The 22,683-nt window shown below is 34.3% G+C and overlaps 2 protein-coding genes across 3 annotated transcripts in view; one reads left to right on the top strand and one right to left on the bottom strand.

The window, feature by feature from the left end:
- Nucleotides 1-910: 910 nt before the first annotated feature.
- Nucleotides 911-22,683, top strand: part of LOC134229481 (probable flavin-containing monoamine oxidase A) — a 31,245-nt gene continuing 9,472 nt past the window's right edge. Inside the window, 13 exon segments of the mRNA XM_062711236.1 lie at nt 911-970; nt 972-1,020; nt 4,286-4,373; nt 4,689-4,863; nt 5,250-5,364; nt 6,374-6,531; nt 6,651-6,740; nt 7,129-7,216; nt 7,407-7,507; nt 7,972-8,151; nt 8,775-8,962; nt 12,025-12,305; nt 13,206-13,223. Coding sequence (XP_062567220.1) covers nt 911-970; nt 972-1,020; nt 4,286-4,373; nt 4,689-4,863; nt 5,250-5,364; nt 6,374-6,531; nt 6,651-6,740; nt 7,129-7,216; nt 7,407-7,507; nt 7,972-8,151; nt 8,775-8,962; nt 12,025-12,305; nt 13,206-13,223 — 1,591 coding nt within the window.
- On the bottom strand, nt 15,014-22,563 carry LOC134229474 (ADP-ribosylation factor-like protein 6-interacting protein 1). 2 transcript variants are annotated; one of them, XR_009984181.1, is made up of 7 exons: nt 22,426-22,563; nt 21,152-21,291; nt 20,831-20,947; nt 18,429-18,546; nt 17,766-17,850; nt 15,660-17,511; nt 15,014-15,629 (listed from the first exon to the last, which is right to left on the bottom strand). XR_009984181.1 is itself a non-coding variant. In XM_062711227.1 (6 exons), the coding sequence occupies exons 1-6, from the start codon at nt 22,453-22,455 to the stop codon at nt 17,387-17,389; spliced, it is 615 nt and encodes a 204-aa protein (XP_062567211.1). In that variant the 5' UTR covers nt 22,456-22,563; the 3' UTR covers nt 15,014-17,386. The 2 variants fall into 2 exon arrangements, 1 of the variants encoding a protein (XP_062567211.1); XM_062711227.1 differs by having other exon boundaries at nt 15,014-17,511.

Here is a 22,683-nt window from a genome sequence, read left to right on the forward strand (position 1 = left end):
ATTCATGCGGTGTCGAGTCAAATTATCCACAACAGAAATAGAGACGATTTACCCAATAACATCAAAAGGTCAAAAGGACATATTGAGAGAGGTACAAAAGGAACCCAATGTTATGTAAAAGGAAATCAAAAGGTTCGAATTAATATATTATAATACATTGAAAATTAATAATTTGAATTAAATTATGAATATTATATTATAAATTTACCTAAAAATTGGCAAAAACATACATTTATATTGTTGCAACTTTTTTAAAGAAATAACATACGACTTTTATAACACATCAATCATTAAATCTGGTCAGATATGCTTTGATTTCTTTTAGCTGAATTTAACAAAGTGCACTGTATTATTCTATTTCTCCTTCTGTTTTATTATATCTTATTATATGATATTTGATAAATAAAGAAATAAGTTTATTTATACATGTTTAGGCACATGGTATGCAATGGGTGGGGGTGGAAAATATACCATAATTAACCCAAGACGCACTTTACACTCAAAAAACTAGTTTTAGTTTTAATAAAATATGAAAGTATTCATTATATATCCATTTAATCTCTTTATTTAAACGTTCTTAATTTCCTTTTGGGTCCTTTTGGGTTCCTTTTGGGTCCTTTTGGGTTCCTTTTGGGTCCTTTTGGGTTCTTTTGGGTCCTTTTGGGTCCTTTTGGGTAAATCGACGCACCGGAAATAGAGTCGTCAATAACATCGTCATAAACATATTGAGAGAGGTACACTTTGCTGATGTTATGTGCAGTATGCATTTGCTATATTTTTAATAAAGTTTATTGTAAATTTATTCATCATCACCATGCAATTTACGTTTCGTATCTTAACTAAAATTTCGATGACACTTGTGCATCTTTTTAGGGGAGGAAATTAGGCTCCGATGGAATGGTTGTTCAAAATGAATGTAGATGTTGTGATTGTGGGCGGAGGTATAGGGCACCTGACTGCTGCGTATCAGGCTCCATAAAAAGGACTCATCTTTACAGATCGTTGTATTAGAGGCCAAAAGTAACTAACCCAGTTAAAGTTATAAATTGTCAATGTATGCAATGTAAGAAAATATACCCATATTAAGACAAGACATGTACAATGTATAAATGTATAATGGTCCCTCTGAGTCTGGTCACCCAAGGATACTTGTACCATTACCATATATGCACAAGTCACAGTATAAAAAACAGGGATTAGGCTCCATGATTAGGGAACACACAGTTTTGTATGTGTCATAATTTAATTGCTACTTTTGAGTGACTTATTTAATTTTAAAGGCTGCAACATTTTCCTGTTAGGGCATTAGTTTATATAGGGTCACAAAATATTGTGGATCCTGTGTTACAGATAAGAATTTAAATTATATCAAATATAAAACAAAATTCAACAAATCCTTGTAAAATTTTACGGTTATAATGAACTCTGATATAACGAATTTGATATAATTAATAATATCCAAGTTAAATATAATGAAATTTACATTTTTACGAACTTTCAAGATCCAAAATTTGATAGATTGTATATATCTGCATGGTGTATATATAATTCAATTCACAATCTCCTTAGTTATCGAAGGTATGTTTTGTATACATATTTGGTGGTAATACTTGAAGGAAAACCTCATATTGCGAATTCGTTTTATATGGACGTTATACGGTTATTGATTAGGGCACTATGCTAGGCAAGGGAATTAGGCTCCATAGATAGGGCACCTGCTAGGGCATTAGGCTCCATAGATAGAGCATCTGCTAGGGCATAAGGCTCCAATGATAGGTCACCTGTTATGGCATTAGGCTCCATAGATAGGGCACCTGCTAGGGCATAAGGCTCCATAGATAGGCCACCTGTTAGGGCATTAGGCTCCATGATTAGGGCACCTGCTAGGGCATTAGGCTCCATAGATAGGGCACCTGTTAGGGTAATTATTAACTCCATAGATAGGGCACCTGTTAGGGCATTAGGCTCCATAGATAGGGCATAGGCACAGGCTCCTGTTAGGGCATTAGGCTGTTAGGCTCCATAGATAGGGCACCTGCTAGAGCATTAGGCTCCATAGATAGGGCACCTGTTAGGGCTTTAGGCTCCATACATAGGGCACCTGTAAGGGCATGAGGTTGCATAGATAGGGCACCTGCCAGAGCATTAGGCTCCATGGATAAGGCACCTTTTAGGGCATTTGGCTCCATGAATAGGGCACCTGTTAGGGCAGTAGGCTCCATAGATAGGGCACCTGTTAGGGTATCAGGCTTCATAGATAGGGCACCTGTTAGGGCATCAGGCTAAGGGCATAGATAGGGCACCTGTTAGGGTATTAGGCTCCATGATTAGGGCACCTGTTAGGGCATGAGGCTCCATGATTAGGGCACCTGCTAGGGCATTAGGCTCCATAGATAGGGCACCTGTTAGGGTATTAGGCTCCATGATTTGGGCACCTGTTCGATAGGGCACCTGTTATGGCATTAGGCTCCATAGATAGGGCACCTGCTAGGGTAATTAGGCTCCATACATAGGGCACCTGCAAGGGCATTAGGCTCCATAGATAAGGCACTTGTTAGGGCATTAGGCTCCATAGATAGGGCACCTGCTAGGACATTAGGCTCCATAGATAGGGCACCTGTTAGGGCATTAGGCTCCATTGATAGGGCACATGTAAGGGCATTAGGCTCCATAGATAGGGCACCTGCTAGGGCATTAGGCTCCATAGATAGGGCACCTGTGAGGGCATTACGCTCCATGATTAGGGCACCTGTTAGGGTATTATGCTCCATGATTCAGGCATTAAGCTCCATAGATAGGGTACCTGTTAGGGCATTAGGCTCCATAGATAGGGCACTCGCTAGGACATTAGGCTCCATGATTAGGGCACTCGCTAGAGTGTTAAGCTCCATAGATAGGGTACCTGCTAGAGCATTAGGCTCCATAGATAGGGCACCTGTTAGGGCATTAGGCTCCATAGATAGGGCACCTGTTAGGGCATTAGGCTCCATGATTAGGGCACCTGTTAGGGCATTAGGCTCCATAGATAGGGCACCTGTTAGGGCATTAGGCTCCATGAATAGGGCACCTGTTAGGGCATTAGGCTCCATAGATAGGGCACCTCCATAGGCTCCATGAATAGGGCACCTGCTAGGGCATTAGGCTCCATAGATTAGGGTACATGCTAGAGTGTTAATCTCCATAGCTAGGGTACTGTTAGGGCATTAGGCTGCATAGTTAGGGCACATTAGGCTCCATAGATAGGGCACCTGTTAGGGCATTAGGCTCCATAGATAGGGCACCTGTTAGGGCATTAGGCTCCATAGATAGGGCACCTGCTAGAGCATTAGGCTCAATAGATAGGGCACCTGTTAGGGCATTAGGCTCCATAGATAGGGCACCTGTTAGGGCATTAGGCTCCATAGATAGGGCACCTGTAGGGAATTAGGCTCCATAGATAGGGCACCTGCTAGGGCATGAGGCTCCATGATTAGGGCACCTGTTAGGGCATTACACTCCAAGATTAGGGCACCTCGAAGGGTATTAGGCTCCATGAATAGGGCATTAGGCTCCATGAATAGGGCACCTGTTAGGGCATAAGGCTCCATGATTAGGGCACCTGTTAGGATATTAGGCTCCATGAATAGGGCACCTGTTAGGGCATAAGGCTCCATAGATAGGGCACCTGTTAGGGCATTAGGCTCAATGATTAGGGCACTTGTTAGGGCATTAGGCTCAATGAATAGGGCACCTGTTAGGGTATTAGGCTCCAAGTATTAGGGCCGCCACACCATTGTTAGGTGTCGACACCTAATACATTTAGAACATATGTAAGGCACCATAATTAAGAACTAATTAGGGCACTAATTGTCATGGTTAGGGCCTTTCATATGAACCAAAATTCCATCCCTGTTCTATTTATAACAATATCGTATTTATAATTATAAAAACAAAAACATTACAGTTTATTTAACTGAATTAGATTTATACTAGATTTTTGGATACGGGGTTCTTTAAAAAACATAAGAGAATTTAATATTTACATAGACTTATACATGTATCTCTTTTTTTTTGCCTGTGGTGACTATGTGTATTTCCAGGTTTATATTATTATACATGTGTAGCTTTAGATTCTCAATTCCCTCACAACACTGTATCCGTCAGACTTTTCTTTGCTATAGCTCCCAAATATTTATAACCACGGTTCTTCTTTTCCATCAATTTAAAAGTAATCTTCTTCCACCTTCAAATGAAAACAAATTGTGCAGTTCCCCATGAAATAAGTTTTTACCCCTCTATCTTTTAGACAGAGTTGGTGGACGAACATTAACATTACCATTAAAAGCTGCAGATGGAACAGATAACTTTGACCTTGGAGGACAGTGGGTTGGAAGGTAAATATGAGATTTAAACATGCATTAATCTATTTTGTTAAGAATTCTTAAGCATTAGGAAATTCCAAAAAGTTCTAAGATCAATCCTTTATACTTGTCTCTACAGACCAATTAAATCACTTGTTTTGATTGTTGTCAGATATGGCAGAAAATTTAAAAATGCGTTTTGTAGATGACTGTAAAGGATTGAGAGGTGGATTAAATACTCATGTTGGTTTAACAATTTGCATAAAATTAGGGAGTGAGCATATCTGCACATATCATTAGAAACATTTTTTAAATTGTTAGATTTCATTATTTTTGTTTATTTTTTAGGTGCCAGCCCCACATCATGGCCCTGTTGGAGGAGCTGGGACTCTCCACACATGTACAGTATCTGGAGGGCAAGAAGTTTATGCAGCTGGGAAGTGACAGAATTAGCAGCTATAGCTCAGATATCCCCTCGCTGTCCCCACTAGCACTGATTGATCTACAGAAGTTAATGTTCAAGGTTTGTGGCTTTTATGCAAGGAATAGAAAGTGTACATAGATAATGTAAAAGTTTATATTTATTTGTGTCATTCATTTAATCATCAGATATATAAATCTTGAGTGAGGGGAATTTCTTCTATAATATCGGTATATGAGTCAACAATTTATGGTATATTTTGACACTGGGACTTTTAAGGTGAGCACATGAGTGTTGTATATTGATTTCTGAATTAAAAAATCCAATAGAAGGGAAACAAGAGTCAATGTGCAAATGTCAGCTTTATTTTATTTTTTTTTTTATTTCCAAGCAATATGTTTTCAGAAAAATTAGAACTTGATGACTATCTGTAATAATGAGAAAGGAAAATGGTGCAATTTAGAATTACTCAAAATTTTTAATTGTAGCTGGAGTGGATGAGAAAGCAAGTTGATATCCGGGATCCATACCAGAGTCCGTATGGAGCTGAGTGGGATGCCATGACCTTGGACACATTTGTCAATAACCAACTTTGGACTGAAGGTTTTTTTTTTTTTAAATGTTTGAAGGTTTACAGTACCTTTAATCTTTTACATTTTCAGTACATCACTAAAATTGGGGGGGGAAAAAAAAATCTTCTAAGTAAAAATTTTATATGTGTGTGTAAATATATATTGGTAATTGAAATTCTTTTTTGTCTGTCAGTACCTGTATGTCAGTACGCCCCTGTATATTACGGTACATATACATGTAGTATATCACAGAACATTGAGGGGCACATACCAGAATATTTGCCCGGCAGTGACAAGAAAGTGTGTAGAGTTATGCCACCTGATGCCGAAGGCTATCATATATAGAATAAATAATAAAAATTTCTTAAGGACATATGAAACGCACCTTAGCTACTGATAATTTTTCAAGATAGTTTTAACTTAAGATTAAAGTGTCATCAGATGTTCATGAGCAAAGAATCAGCATGCATTACCAGGAGTTTTGAAAAGATGTCAATTAATGGAAATTCTTGTAAAATTCAAATAAAAATGCAAAAAAAATTAAACATATACCGTATAAGTAAAAATTTTAGCAAGGATTTAATTTTGGCATTAAAAATTGCTAAAGAAAAAAAATGGTTTTTTATCGCAATAATTACAACATATATTTTAAGAACAAATCACCTAATTTGTGTCTAGCTAAAATTTTCACTTATACAGTATTTTAGATGTTCTGTTTATCCAAACTTGTTTTAGAAAAAGTGTACAACAGCATATATGGACATTTAAAATGAAGCATTTAGTCCCTTTATGTATTGGAACTCTTCAACACCAGAGAAAAACACAACAAAGTTCAAACTACATTGCATATGTCCTTAACAACTTTGATACTAATTTTCTCGTGGTATGAAGAGACCCACGAATTCATGTCCACCACGAAAGAAATTTTCATACACAACTACAAAGTTCAAATCAAATACATTGCATTTTGTCCTTCAACCACAACCGAAAATATGTGATTTTACAGTATATCATTTAAATAATTATTTTTTCTTCACCAGGTGCCAGAGATGCTATAGAGACTGCCTGTCGTTGTGTACTCGGTGTGGAGTTATCACAGATTTCTGTACTGTACTTTATAAGTTACATGAGTGCTGCTGGCGGTCTTAAGAATCTGATAGAGGCTACTGAATACACAGCTCAGGAATACAAAATTGTGGTTAGTAGTTTACCTCTATACATGTATACTGTTAATCAATAATTCATTAAAGTAAATCTCATTACTTGCACAATATAAAATTGTCCAGAAATCAAGGAATTTGTAAATTTATTTTGAAGGGAGGAGCCCAGCAGATCAGTCAGAAGTTAGCAGCTTCCCTCCCTCCATCTTGTGTTCAGATGCAGCAACCTGTCAGCAAAATCACACAGGTATAAAGAACTTTACAGAAAATCAGAAAGACTGAATGTCTTTCTTATCAAATAATATAAACAAAAAGATTTATTTACAGGTATGTGCAAGAAATATAATGACTTTTAAACCCCCTCTGCAAGCAATAAGGAATTTGTTGAAAGGTAGCAAGTTATCATTAATTTGACTATGTAAATCACTTTTTAAGAAATATCAGTGACTTTTAGACAGTGTGCTCACGAAAATTAAATTCTCGCGTATAATAGTATTCCTTAAGATTATATAAAGCAATAACCACAATTCGTGAAAATTTTGTCTCACTAATCAAGTGTCAATGACTATCTCGCGAAAATAAGGTGTCGCGAAAATTAAGTGATCTACAGTAGTATTTTGAATTTGGCCTTACAGAGGGACAATGGTGTGACTGTGACAACAGAGAAGGGGGATATCTACAGTTGTGACAGAATAGTCCTGGCTATCCCACCCAACATGACAAGTAAGTCACTGTATACAATGATTTTTGAAGAAATGTTGATTAATGTACTTAATGTATAATATTTACTGGTACATGTACATGTAATATGAATTTATTTATGATTTGTAATTTGGTTGTTGGTTTTTTTTTCTAGACAGGATACAGTTTGATCTCTATTTATGATTTGTAATTTGGTTTTGTCTTTTTCTAGACAAAATACAGTTTGATCCCATCTTACCTTCCAGCAGACGAGAACTGACAAAGAGAATGCCTGCTGCAGATCTGACAAAAATCATCGTCACTTACAAAGAAGTACAGTTATTATGCCCCTCCCCCTTTGAAGAAGGCAAGGCATATTGTTTTGCTGCTGTCTGTCAGTTGGTCTGTCTATCTATCAATCCACCAACAGTTTCCATTTATTTCTTTGTAGAGGTTGCACTTACTAAAATGAAATGTGTGATACAGATTTATCGTATGACTAGAATATCTTGATGAGGTTTTGCTTTGGGTAGGATTGAGCAATTTTTGACAGAGTTATGCCCCATGGACTTAGAAAATTGCCAATTTTTTGCTCTCATTGTGCACCCTATAATGTAGGTCCAAGGGGGTGGGGCATAAGTGTTATACAAACATCCCTTGTTTGATCATTTTTTTTTTCATTTCAAGGCTACTAAAATTGGTGTCTCTTATTAGGATGGATGTATACATGTTATTTTAAATTGCAAATTAAGTCAATTTTTATGTGAATGGAATATTGACTAAAGCTGATGTTGCAGGCATTCTGGAGAAAAGCTGGTTTATCAGGAGAATTTGTAACCAATGGTGGACCTAGTTTGTCAACTGAGTGTGATAGGGGGCCACTCTGTATTGTGTATGATGCCACGTCAGTCAGAGGAAATGCTGCCATTGTAGCTTTTCTGGGAGGAGCACCTGCCATTCAGTGGAGAAATCAAAAGGTATAAAGGGGTTCAAAATACTTAATTATTCAGGATAATACTGTAGATCACTAAATTTCCAGGACACTTCATTTCCCGAGATGGTCATTCACTCTTTTTTAGCGAGACAAAATTCAAACAAACTGTGGTTACTCCTCTGTATAATCTTCAGGAAAATTTACATGTATATACTGGTACTATCAATTATTTTATATGGAAAATTATCGCTAGCTCACTAAATCATGTAATTACTAGAAAATAAAATTTTTTATAAAATGTATTACATCACAAAAATTATTTATCACAAAACATCACTATTCTATCTACCTACATTTGTACCTTGCTGTTAGCAACAACACATACAATTTTTCTTGATTTAACGATGATTATTAATTGTGACGTAACAGACAAGTGACGTTGCGGTCTAACAATTCTTATGTAAGACCGGTCAATTGAAATTGTTAATCCGACATAATAAACATTTCTTTTGTTGGACTTTTTATTAGTAATAAATATATGGATATGCATTTAACAATAATTAGTATGCTTAGAGGAGAAATTTCACAGATTCTCTGACTGCGTACATAGCGTAATTAAATACCACTCGGAAAATTTTACTTGATTTAAAATAACTGCTTTTGTAGGAAGAAGACAGGAAATCCGCAGTGTTAAAATCCCTGTCAGATTTCCTAGGACCTGAGGCTCTAAATTATCTAGACTACGCAGAAAAGGACTGGGGTGTTGAGCCCTACAATGAGGGTAGCCCAGTGTGTGTTGTAGGACCTGGGGCCATGGCTTACTTTGCCAAGGGTCTGAGACTGCCATTTAATAGGTAGGGAATGTTTGTTGTGAAAGTTATAATTGGTATTCACAAAGGTTTAGATATAGTTAATTCTTATGAATGTTGAAATCAGAAAAATTTGCAAAATTTATGTTTTCCTCTGCACAAAAAACCCTTTCACTGGTATGATGTGTAATTACTAGTAGTGTTTCCTTATTGTTACAACAAAGTAGTCAAAAGTAGATGAAATTATAAACAGAAATCTTGAAATTGAAAAACACAAATGTGCATTTCGCCTTGAAGACATGAATTATATTTTTAAGTCAACTGAGTTTACTACGAAAGACGAATAGGGCCACATGAAAATTTTTATCTCGTAATTACGAGATCTTTTCTCGTAATTACGAGATAATTATCTCGTTATTACGAGAAAAGATCTTTTCTCATAATTACGAGATAATTATCTCGTTATTACGAGAAAAGATCTCGTAATTACGAGAAAAGATCTTGTTATTACGAGATAATTATCTCGTTATTACGAGAAAAGATCTCGTAATTACGAGAAAAGATCTCGTAATTACGAGAAAAGATCTCGTTATTATGAGTTAAAGACGAATAGGGCCACATAAAAAAATATTTTTATCTCGTAATTACGAGAAAAGATCTCGTAATAACGAGAAAAGATCTCGTTATTACGAGTTAATTATCTCGTTATTACGAGAAAAGATCTCGTAATAACGAAAAAAGGTCTCGTTATAACGAGTTAATTATCTCGTTATAACGAGTTAATTATCTCGTAATTACGAGAAAGGATCTCATTATTCCGAGTTAATCATCTCGTTATTACGAGAAAAGATCTCGTAATAACGAGAAAAGATCTCGTTATTACGAGTTAATTTTCTCGTTATAACGAGAAAAGATCTCGTAATTACGAGTTAATTATTTCTTTTACTAATTTTATGAATTCCGTAGGTTCATCCATTTTACATTAAGAGAGAGTAGAACAATGAAACGTACCATTTTTTATAGATCTTTTCTCGTAATAAAGAGATCTTTTCTCGTAATAACGAGATAATTAACTCGTAACAACGAGATCTTTTCTCGTTATAACGATATAATTAACTCGTAATAACGAGATCTTTTCTCGTAATTATGAGATCTTTTCTCGTTATAATGAGATAATTAACTCGTAATTACGAGATAATTAACTCATAATAACGAGATCTTTTCTCGTTATTACGAGATCTTTTCTCGTAATTACGAGATAATTAACTCATAATAACGAGATTTTTTCTCGTAATTACGATATAAAAATATTTTGTTATGTGGCCCTATTCGTCTTTCGTAGTTTACTCAGGTGACCTATTGCTATCAGTTTTTGTCCGTCGTCGTACGTCGTTCGCCGCACGTCGTTCGTAATATTTTGAACATTTTTAACTTCTTCTCTGGAACCAATTTCAACCAAATTTGGTATACAGAATCTATGGGTGAAAGGAAACAAAAATTGTGAATTTCATGGTCCCTGCCCTCCTGGGGCCTGAGGGGTGCGGCCAAAACCACTAAAATTAATGAAATCTTTAAAAATCTTCTTTTTTACTCCTGGACATCAAGCAGTCAAACTGTTGACATGATTGTAATCAGCATTGAGTCCTATACCAAAATTGTGAATTTCATGGCCCCTGGGTCAGGGGTTCTGGTGTTAGGACAGGGCTATTTAGATCATATAGTAAAAGTGCATTATTTCTTTGAAAATCTTCTTCTCTGTTCCTGGATATTAAATAAACTAACTAAGGACCAAGAGTGCCTCTTCAAAAATTGTGAATTTCATGGCCCCTGGGTCAGGGGTTCTGGTGTTAGGGTGGGGCTCTATTGAAACATTAATTTTTTGAAAATCTTCTTCTTTGCTCCTCGGTATTAAACAAGCTAACTAAGTACATAATTATGATTAACTAGAGTGCATCCTCCAAATTTGTGAATTTTATGACCCCAGGGTCAGGGGTTCTGGTGTTGGGGCGGTGCTCTATTGATTATGTAGTGAAAATGCAGTAATTCTTCAAAAATCTTCTTCTCTGCTCCTGGGGATTAAACCAATAAACTATGTACATAGTTATGAGGAAAGATGCCTCTTCCAAATTTGTGAATTTCATGGCCCCTGGTCAGGGGTTTTGATGTAAGGAGGGAACACTTTTTATTATATAATGAAAATGCATGAGTTCTTTCAAAATCTTTTTTGCTCCTGGGTATTAAACAAACTAAGTAAGTATATAGTTATGATGAGCAAGAGTGTTTCTTCCAAAATTGTGAATTTTGTGGCCCCTGGGTTGTTGGTTGTGATGTTAGGGTGAGGCTAATTATTGATTATATAGTGAAAATACATTGTTTCTTCAAAAATCTTCTTCTCTGCTCTTAGGTATAAAACCAATAAACCATGTACATATGCATAGTTATGTTGAGGAAGGATGCCTCTTCCAAAACTGAATTTCATGGCCTCTGGGTCAGGGGATCTGGTGTTAGGGTGGGGCTCTAATGATTATATATAGTGAAAATGCATGAATTCTTTGAAAATCTTTTCCAATGCTCCGAGGTATTATTCTAATGATCTTAGTACATGAAGAAAGGTGCATCAAGCAAAATGATTAAGTTTATGTTCTCTGGGTCAGGGGTATAGGGAGGGGGGTTGAACAGTACATAGTCTGAAGATAAATAAATGTTTTGAAATCTGCTCTGTGGTATTAATCAATGATTTATGATGAAATAAAATTTATGATAAAATTTCCAAAATTTTGAAATATGTGGCCCCAGGGTCAGTGGTTCCTGTGGGTAGGAGTGCATGACTGGTTATAAAGTGAAAATGCATTTTCTCTTTCTTACTCTGATCTAACTCTGGGTATTAGTAACTAGAGTAAGCATTCTAATGTATAATTATGATAAGCAATGGTGCCTCTTTCAAAATTGTGAATTTTGTGGCATCTGATTTAAAACATGAACCAAATTCAATTTTTGGAAAGTTGTTTCATGATACTCAGGTGACCTATAAGGCCCATGGGCCTCTTGTTGTACTTAAGGGTTGGTGATTTACTCAGGTTCACAAAGTAAATGTTTGATTATTTCAGGATTCATTTTGCTGGGACAGAATCAGCGACATCTTGGTGTGGATACATGAGTGGTGCTGTCCAATCAGGGCTCAGAGCTACCCATGAGGTCCTCTTTCACCTTCGACCTCAGGCTGTGTCTGTCCAGGAGCTTGCCAACACAGCTTATGGACCCTCTAGTTTCTTGCCACAACAAACAAAACCAAGGAGAAGCAAAGGAAGGACAATTTTCAAGGTCACTCTTGGATTTGGAGCTGTGGTTGCCATGGTGATTCTAGGAAAAAAACTGTTTTTAATGAAAAGTATATAAATTGTATCAGGGGACAATTGCAAATTTACATTAACATCACTATTAGTGTATGCATTGTATATTTATCTCGTAAACTAAGCAGTGACTTTAATACATGTATTATGTCCCAAAATCTTGCAAAATTTAGTGTGTTTTTAAGTCATCCCACTCCTTTACTCTCAGGTAAACAGGGTCAGTTTCAAGAGTCATTATTTTTTTGAAACTGTGTCCTATTCTTTGTTTATGTTTTAATCATGTTAAACTGTGTTCTGAATAGCAATTAACCAATCTTTCAGGAAGTGTGTTGTTTTATGTGTTTAAAAAAACAATATGAATGAAATGTATCTTGATTGTGCCAAAATTTTGTCCATTATAGAAGACAGGAAAACATTCCAGCTTTAATTCTTCCAATCAATCAGGTTGACATAATCTAGGATATATGCACAAACTGTTAATTGTTATGTCAATTTCCCCCCCTCCCCCCACCACCTTTTGTATTAGGTCTTTATTTTAGCATTTGTTTGATTGTGCCATATAGAAATAAATGTGAAAAGCACTTTTTGTATTTTAATGAAAAAATATGTCTTTGAAACAAAATTAAATGCTATAATGATTTACTCATATTGCTTTATTTTCAATTGGAATGATTGCTTTACATTATCTGACAGAGTCTCTCAGCTAGAATGGACTGCTGAATTCTAACTTTGTCTCATTCCACATCAAAACCAGAAGTCTCTGTCGAAACTGAAGCTCTACTGGTTTGTACTTATAGCAAAGGAAGAGAAAGTACTTAAGCAGTTGGGAATTGAAACTTTACAACAGCAATAAATAGAATAATGATCCTTGATAAAGTCTCTTTATGTTCTTAGTGTAGTCTACTTGTGTGCCAAGTTACAGTGTATATTGAAATCAGACCAAAACTGTAGGAGGAGTAGCATTTTGAAACAATTTTATAGACATTTTTATTTTTAGTAACCACGGCAACACCATTCATGGAAATCAAAAACCGATACACACAATTATGGATCTTAGTGTAGTCTACTTGTGTGCCAAGTTATATTGAAATCAGACCAAAACTGTAGGAGGAGTAGCATTTTGAAACAATTTTACAAAAATTTCTATTTTAGTAACCACAACAACACCGTTCACGGAAATCAAAAACTAGTAAACCTATTTATGTATCTTAGTGCAGTCTACTTGTGTGCCAAGTTATATTGAAATCAGACCAAAACTGTAGGAGGAGTAGCATTTTGAAACCATTTTAATGAAATTTCTATTTTTAGTAACCACGACAACACCGTTCATGGAAATCAAAAACCAATAAACAGAATTATGTATCTTAGTGTAGTCTACTTGTTTGCCAAGTTATATTGAAATCAGACCAAAACTGTAGGAGGAGTAGCATTTTGAAAGAAATTTCACAGAAATTTCTATTTTTAGTTACCATGGCAACACCGTTTATCGAAATAAAAAACCGATATACAGAATTATGTATCTTAGTGTAGTCTACTTGTGTGCCAAGTTATACTGAAATCAGACTAAAACTGTAGGAGGAGTAGCATTTTGAAAGAATTTCACAGACATTTCTATTTTTAGTAACCACGGCAACACCGTTTATCGAAATCAAAAACCGATATACACAATTATGGATCTTAGTGTAGTCTACTTGTGTGCCAAGTTATATTGAAATCAGACCAAAACTGTAGGAGGAGTAGCATTTTGAAAAATTGTTTACAGACAGACGGACAGCTAGACAGACGGACGGACGCGGGACGCATTACTATCGCATAAGCTCTTCTGGTCTCTGACCAGTAGAGCTAAAAATCAAAGATTTTAAGAACAAGGTACATGTACAGATTCAATACAAATCTGCATGGTCCTGTATTTTTCTAAAATATGGAATGATGTAAAAAATTATAATTCACCCTTTTTAAATCATTATGGACCTTAATTGTTTCTTCAAATCAACATCTAAACCTCAATTTATTGTTATTTATTGCAATATGTGGGGAAATACAATCTCAATAACAAGACTACAGTAAAACAAAAATACATTTGTATTATAAAGTGCCAGGGAAGGAAGAATTTGCTTAGTTATTAATGTAAATATCCGTAAAATTCAAAATATATTTTAGAGACATGGACAATGAATATCACTTCACTGTTAGTACAACAAATACATGATAATCAAGTTAGTTTTAAGAATGTACTGTATATCTTCTTAAATTGAAACAACCCTCATTTACTTAAAAGTTTTAAAGCCATGAAGTTGAATATGATTATCACAATGAGGGATTTCATGTATGGTCATGTTCATCAGTCAGGAAAAGACCGTTATTCAACGTCCCTCTCGAGAATTTTCACTGAAATGAAGATGCTACCACTTGCCAGTGGAGAGCTACAAATTTTGTCCTTGTGCCCATTAAGCAGCGAGGGATCTTGATCATGCCACCACCCACTGCAACATGAGGCCATGGCTTATATGGTCTCATCCGAATGACTGGTCTCCACGTCCCACAGGGGACTCGAACTCTCGACATAAGGATCAACTCCTTACTTCACGATTCTAGAGCAGACACTCTAACCACTGCACCATTTGGGATACAGCAAGGAAAATGAAACTGCATGGACATAGGTACTATATTTATATAGTATCTATATTTTGTTTATATTTTTTTAAAAAATTTTTTAATATTTTTTACAAAAGCCAACAAACTCAGATTACTGGAGGAACATTTATTGACAATACACTGTAAAATCTGCAAACTTTACATGATTAATGGAACAGATAGCATGTACAAAAGCTCATATAAAAGCAGCTACATATTAGATAAGACCAATATTATTCATACAACACTGAACACATTCATAGTAATGCACATCTTTACAAATATACAAATTGTGCAAAGGCCAGACACACGAGGTCAGGATATCTCTGTGTTAAAAGTTTGATACATGTATTTTGTTCCTCAGGCTTTTATCTTTTGACTAGTTGTGCAGATGTGAGGAAGAAAATCATTATGCTGTCAAATTTTTAGATCAGGGAAATTTTGTCTATTAAGCACAAAAAGCCTTAAACTTATTTAATATTCAGCATTATATAAATAAGTCATCAGTTTCATTTATTTCATGAATACAAATCTTGTATGAGAAAATTAGTAAACAATTACAGCAACAAATAGACACACGTGCAGTATATGCAAGCAATGTATCCTTTTAACTTTAATGGTGCATATTTTTTAAAGCCCATTATCAAAATGAATTCATTCAAAATAATAGCAGATATAATACTGTACATACAGGTTTGTTTTTGCATACATTTCTTTTCAGTATTTCACTATTTCTTGAAAATTCCATAATCCATCACATTTATGTGATATATTAATTGTTCTATTCTTCCATAAAACATTTAGCTGGTTTTCTGTCAGCACCTCTTTTAACTGGTGATCATGGCTCTTTTAAAAAAGAAAAAAACATACAAAGGCACACGGTAGGTTACAAATTGCAACAGATGTATTACACTGCTATACCGTAAATTACTGTAACAACAACTACTATTGATTATATCTACTGAATCCCTGAAGAATCATATATATTTACACTTATTAGTACAAATACATTTTACAAAGCATAATGCATAATTAAGTCAAAAAAAAATTGCATATTTGACAAATTATACGGTAGCACTTTACTTTCCTTGCAGTACATGAAATGCATTTAAATCTCAATCGCCGACAATTACGTTAACAGCATTTTCAATGCTTTACAAGCATCTTTCATATTAATTCCTTGAAAAAAAAAAGACAAACAATTGAAATCATAAAATTTGGAAAGACACAAACACAATTTTAAACAACAAATTCTTAATTTCTTGTTTCACATAAATTTTTGATACAGAGTTCAATTTTTGAAACCTGTGACACATTGCCTGAAACTTGTAAAAAGAATTTTTTCCAGCTGTCATAATAAAAAAAGTACTGTTCTTAATTAAGAGTCTCTTAAGACAGATCCAAAAAAAGCTAATTGAAAATCATTCAATGTAAACAAAAATGTTTCAACTAGAACATAGAGAAAATGGCATACAAACATCAACATAGTCTAACTGGTGCAATCTCTCCAGTACAAATCAAGCAAATGGTATTTGTCTGATTATACAAATATTTAAGGTAACTTTTACAAGACTGAACAAACAAAAACAAAATGATACAGGTCCCATGGTGAGTACAAAACTATTATGACTAAAGAGACTAACAAAAAAACCCAATAATAACAGACACGGCATCTAATACCGCCATTAACAACATAAAATAATAAATAACACTAAAGAATAAATTGATTGTATATCATGATTCAGGGGTTTCTATATACATGATGTTCATTATATGTTGGCAAGATTCAATTTATAATGCGTTTGGATAATAAAATATTTCTCCAAATTGATCAAATTTTTTTTTGTACGTTTATTCAGACTTCAAACTCTCTGAAAGGTATAATTAGTTTGTGCCTTTAGATTAAAGAATAAAAATATTTGACACTTTGATTATTCATTATGAGTATTGAAATACTGTAAAATGACTGGATTTCATGTCAGATAAACATCAGCAGATGCAATAACATATCTTGGGCTCTGTGAACAGAATTTTTATAAATACATGTATACAAAATAAAGCAAATGCAAGATTTTTAAATAAGAACAATAAGATATTGTTGGCATTGAAAAATAATACATGTATATGTATATATGGTACACTGTACTTTACTCAAGATTTAAGGTTCACTGACCCTCTGATAAGAGAAATAACTCTTTAAAAAATAAATAACTATTATTCCTTTTAAAAATTGTATACTGGTAGTGAAAAGGTGATTCTAAGAAAATAGATGTTGAAATTGTGTACATTTTATCTATAGATTTTTTGGGAAATCAATAGTAACAAAGCAAAATATTAAATACTAGTACAGAGGAACTATGAACCTTAAGAAGCAAGAACACAGCCTGCAATTCTAATGGCACAATTTTAGATTAAAGAACACTGACAGGTTATATTAAGAAGGAAAAAGTTGATGCTATTATTGCTGTCAATTGGAAGCTGGTATCTAACTGGCTTTCATTTTCTTGGGCCCCTTTCCAACAAAGGACTTGATGACATTCAGCAGTCTAGCCAGGTATTTCTGGAGAACAGCATGCTGTCTTATTCCTGGGATCAGCAAAACCAAGTTCACTGAAAAAATCAAATTTGAAAAATTAGAAAAAAACACGTTAAAGAGAGAGCTAGGTTTTCATGGGTTTACACTCCAAGATGCTAAGAGGGTGGGAAAATTATTCCAATTTTCAAGCAATTTTGAATTAGTCAATGAAAAAGTGTACTTTCCTTTGCTGTTTTTTCCCCCTAGCCCTTACATCTTAGAAATGCAACTTCAAACGAACATTGGATTTCTGTTGCATATTGTTACCCAGGAAATAAGTTGTTCTTACCCAGGAAATAAGTCATACACAGGTTGTCCATCCGACTGCCTAGCCAAGCCAAAGCTACCAGGGTCCCCATGACGATCAGAAAGTACTGCAGGAAAAAAAGAAATGTCAACCACAATCTCACTGAATTTCTATAAATACCAGCAATGTTACACATTGTTTGTATATGTACATTATTGTACAGTAAAACTCGGTTATAACAAAGTCACTTGGACCTTTGAAATTACTTCGCTACCGGATTATATCCATAGTTCGTAATATTCGTATAAGGATTCATTAAATTGATAAACCTGTGAATCCAAGATAACTACGATATATCTGTGAATTCGCAATATTTGTGTTCATACAAGTTTTACTGTATATTGCAGCTTGCGTGTGCTCAGATTTATTAAAAAATCTTTTGCATTCAAATTTTCATCTTAGGCTAAGACATTAAATCATTTTATTATCTCAAGTTTTTCTTTCTTGAGATTCAATCGTTTAAATTTAAGTGTATGTTTAAACAGCTGTTCAATAGTATGTAATAAAGTATATAATAAAGATTATTAAGAGACTAGGACATGGTGAAAATATATGTAAAATTTCTCTTGCATATTCATTCCAAGACTAGGTTTACACATATCCGGTATTTATTAAAACAATCAAATACTGATACAAAATGCTTACAATCTTTGGTTTTTCAGATTTGAGTGAGCTCATGGTGGTCCTGGCATTATGGAAATGAGTCTTAGCATTCAGGATTCTACAGCAGATGTCAGTGTACTGGGCCTCTTGTTTACCAGTCCTTCAAGTCAAATACAGAAAAATCTGTGTTTTAAATTTATTGTGTATGTATGTACACTCAGTCTAAATACATGTAGCAGTCAGTCGAGTTTGATCACTGTTAGCCAGATAGCTCAATCGGTAGAGCACCTGACTGGAGATTCAGGGGGCCTGGGTTCGAATCCCAGTCTGGTCCGCTGCATTTTTCTCCTCTCCCATAACATACACATACAAGGTGCTCACAAAATAATTATTTTATGAGCCCATATTTTCTATTTTATATCTTTTAAGTGTAATGGTTTGGGTTGTGGATATCTGCCTGGATAGCTCAGTGGTTAATCAGGTTAGAGCACCTGACTAGAAAGGCAGGGGTCCTGGGTTTGATTCCCATTCCAGTCATATACTTTCTCCTTCCCTGTTACATATGTTTTAAAATCTGTCATTCATAAATGGTTGTAGTATTAAAACATAGAGTCATCATACAATTTTTTCATCCTTTTCCTGTGAATGGGACAATGCCATTGTTAAGTACATGTATCAAACAAGATGGATAATTGTGTTTTGTTGCAATGAACTGATTATACAAGTCACATGACTCAGCTTCCTTAAACTCACCATATAAAAAGTTTATTATACCGTAATTTTCGGATGATAGGTCGATACTTTTTTTCTCAGAACCGCTGGGGTCACCCAATATACGAATTCGACCTTTCTAAGGCTCAAGTTTACGAAAAATGCCCCAAAATCAATAAAATTTACGTCAATTTCAAAGCAAATCTGTGCCACTTTCATAACTTTTATCATTATTTTACGCAGAAAAATTAATGCCAAGGTAAACAATAAAATATTTATTCTATAGCTTTCTTACAAAATAAATTCCATTAATTATCCGTTGATGACAAAAGAAAACAACATTGCTTCATCTATCAAATAATTCCTCCACGTATTATCCATTAACATCATGCGGTATCCATCTTGTGAAGTTAGGAAGTCGCTATCGTTTACTAAAAGTAAAACCGCAACCGTATCAAAATTTAGAATACGGAAAAATTTTCCAGATCACAACTGTAGTATTTTTACCATTTATTAGTAGCGATAAATTGAAATAGTATATTAAATATTTTTTATTGTCTTAAGCAAAGAATTAGTAATATATACGGGTGACAGAAATATAATTTACATTGAATTACCAGTATACAAAGATTGGCTTCTAACAGAATTTTAATTGTCTGAAAGATGAAGGGATTTGCACTGTGTAAGCAAAGGTGTAACACCTGTGGTTTAAATGCCTGCGGGGCATGATTATAACAAACCCACGTGCCGTTATAGGGTATTAGTGTTATATGTCATTGAACAAATAAAGCCGTGAAATTCATGTTGACAGTCAAATTGTGAATGTACTCTCAATTAAATTTATAAATTATATAATTTATAAATTAAACTTATTAGAGTGTTAATATGATTTCGATTCTTTACTGTTGCTTGATATATACATTCAATGGTCATTTGCGTGTTTTAGCGAATCCCTGGAGAAGAAAAATAAAAATGGCGGACATCGAAGTAATTGTCGTCCACCGGTAAATAATGTCTGAATAAAGTTAATAGGAATGTGTCCAAGTTGTTCTGAAATCGGAATTACTATTCTTTGGTCTCGGATATTTCCCGAGTATTATAGCTGTAAAAGAATAATATATTTACGTGTTATTTATGCCTTTGATTTAACAACAGTGTGAAACTACGGAGGCATTGAACAGGCAAGTTGGAAAAAAATAAGTAGTAACACAATTCAAAGAAGTTTTAACTTCTTTTAAAAAAAAACTTTATTTAAATTCTGTACTCGTTAAAATACCTGTTTAATTTCTCGATACGTTTATGTCACGGAATAACCCCGGTAATTCTAGGGGTTTACTGTTCTGATACGTTGTATCTGCGTAAGAATCTTTAGAAAACGGGAAACAAAGCCTCGTCCTATATAGTAAGTTCGTCCTATCTTAGGATTTTTCAAAAATTAAGGCTAAAAATGAGCCTTTCGACCTATATACCCCATCGACCTATAACCCAAAAATTACGGTAATTCATATAAAGTGAAGACACAAAAGTATTCACTAAATCTAACATTAAGTTGGAATACAGCTTTTAATTTAACATGTGGAGAAGTCAATGCTCTTGAAGCTATCACAGAATAAAAACAGATGGTTGTGTAAGCACCACTTACAAAGCAGTCTCGTTTTACTGATGAGACACTGAAATTGTAGGGAGTAGATACAGATAAATATCAATGAATTTATAGAATCCTGTGATCTTACCATTTAGCAGTGACAACATTTGGTCCAATTATAGGTACAAGAAAATCGATCAGGCTTATAGCTAATCCTAGCAGAGCAAAGGTCGTCAGGACAGAGGGCTCAAAATACCATATCAATCTATAAAACAAAAATATAGGTACACATTGAAAATACCGTAAACACAAACAGTGAAAGTTCCACATCTAATATGAATATATTTTCTCAAATTATCTACCTAGTCAAGTGCATTAGTCTAAAAAATGCTTTAGTACAGAAACCAGTATCTAAAAGGCACATGTTAAATGTACCAAAAAAAACCTGAAATGTTAAGTATTATCTTACGCAAATATAAAGGTGTTAATGCCCACTATGATGGCTGGGTAGAATGGTTTTTCCCAGTGAAGCAGACCGTTAAGTGGCAACAAAACTTCCCTCCAACTCTCCATATCTCTCTTCATCTGCTGAAGGCGGACTGCCTGAGTCTAAAATTAAAGACCCTCAAAATAACAATTCAAAACATTCAGATTGAATGATAACAAATCACTAAATTTTCATTGACACCTTTCATTTTCGTGAGATAAACAGATTCTCTTTATTAGTGAGAAAAAATATAAAAGAGTTGTGGTATTTGCTTTATATAATCTTTAGGAAGACTAATATATTATATATCTGAAAATATTTTTTCAAGCACACATTTTACAATCACTATGTAAAAATAAAGTTCTTCCTTAATTTGATAAACAGAACTTCTTGTACGGTGTACATTATAAATATGACTGTAGTATGGCTGTCTTTGAAAAGAAGAGTTTGATTCTTACAGGAATGGGATAAGTCTATTTTTAAAGATTTGAAAATGATGAGGCAGTTGTCAGAAAATTGACAAACAAGTTTCCTTTCAAAGATGCAACTCTCCTTATCAAGGATATGGCTAAAATTCAGAATCCTTGTGGGGAAATACAGGACATTTAATTAAAACCTGTATAAGTAGCATTAGCAACTCTAAATATTGCCCATTTCAGATCATTTTGTGTATTTGTTCCTATGACTTTAAAGTTTCTCTCTCTGGATAAAAAAAATTCTATTATTTCCAAGGTTCCTATTCAGTAATTGGGCTCCTGAGTCATCTTATTTTTAAAAACCTTTTCTTGTTTTCAATTATCTTCATATTATATCAGGAAGAAAATGTAAGGCAAAATAAAATATATAAAACAAGGCAGAAAAACTCTACTATTAAACATAACTTCTACTACAGAATGACATATATTTAATCACATGTAAATGACTACCTCTCTACTTTCACTTTGACTATTTCATGGGGAGAAAAAAATTCATTTTCGCTGATTAAACTTAATGTTAATAACACCATCCCTTCTTTAATAAATATATTTTAAAAAATCATAAGTCTTAACCATTTAAAATGTGTTTCCTGTCCTACCTGCAACTGACATTTCATTATAATAAAAAATTAACATAGACTGATCAATGAAGTTGTCGAGGGCACTGCTGTTTGTGTACAATAAACGTCGAGAATATGCAAATGAGTACCACGTGGCTTGCAAATAAGCTAAGGGAGAATTCAATGTGTGTTAAATATCTTCATTAATTTAGAAAATTACCTCCGTTTCTGAATTACTATCGTTCTCCATCTCTTTAATTTTTGCTACCAGTTAATGTGAATGGGTACCAGTTTTTTTTATTAAAATTAATTCGATCAATATAACAAAAATATGAATTTCATTATATTCGATTTAAATATATATTTTTTACTTAATAAGAAACGACTTCTGTTCGAATAGCTACATAAGCATATAAAGATCATTGAAATCTAAATGTGTAGGTAAGTTTTTAAGTCGATCGAAGAAAAGACGAACGAG

The sequence above is a fragment of the Saccostrea cucullata genome, unplaced genomic scaffold, assembly GCF_032062105.1.
Source record: "Saccostrea cucullata isolate Sc308-1 unplaced genomic scaffold, CSIRO_AGI_Scuc_v1 ctg477, whole genome shotgun sequence".
NCBI lineage: Eukaryota > Metazoa > Mollusca > Bivalvia > Ostreida > Ostreidae > Saccostrea > Saccostrea cuccullata.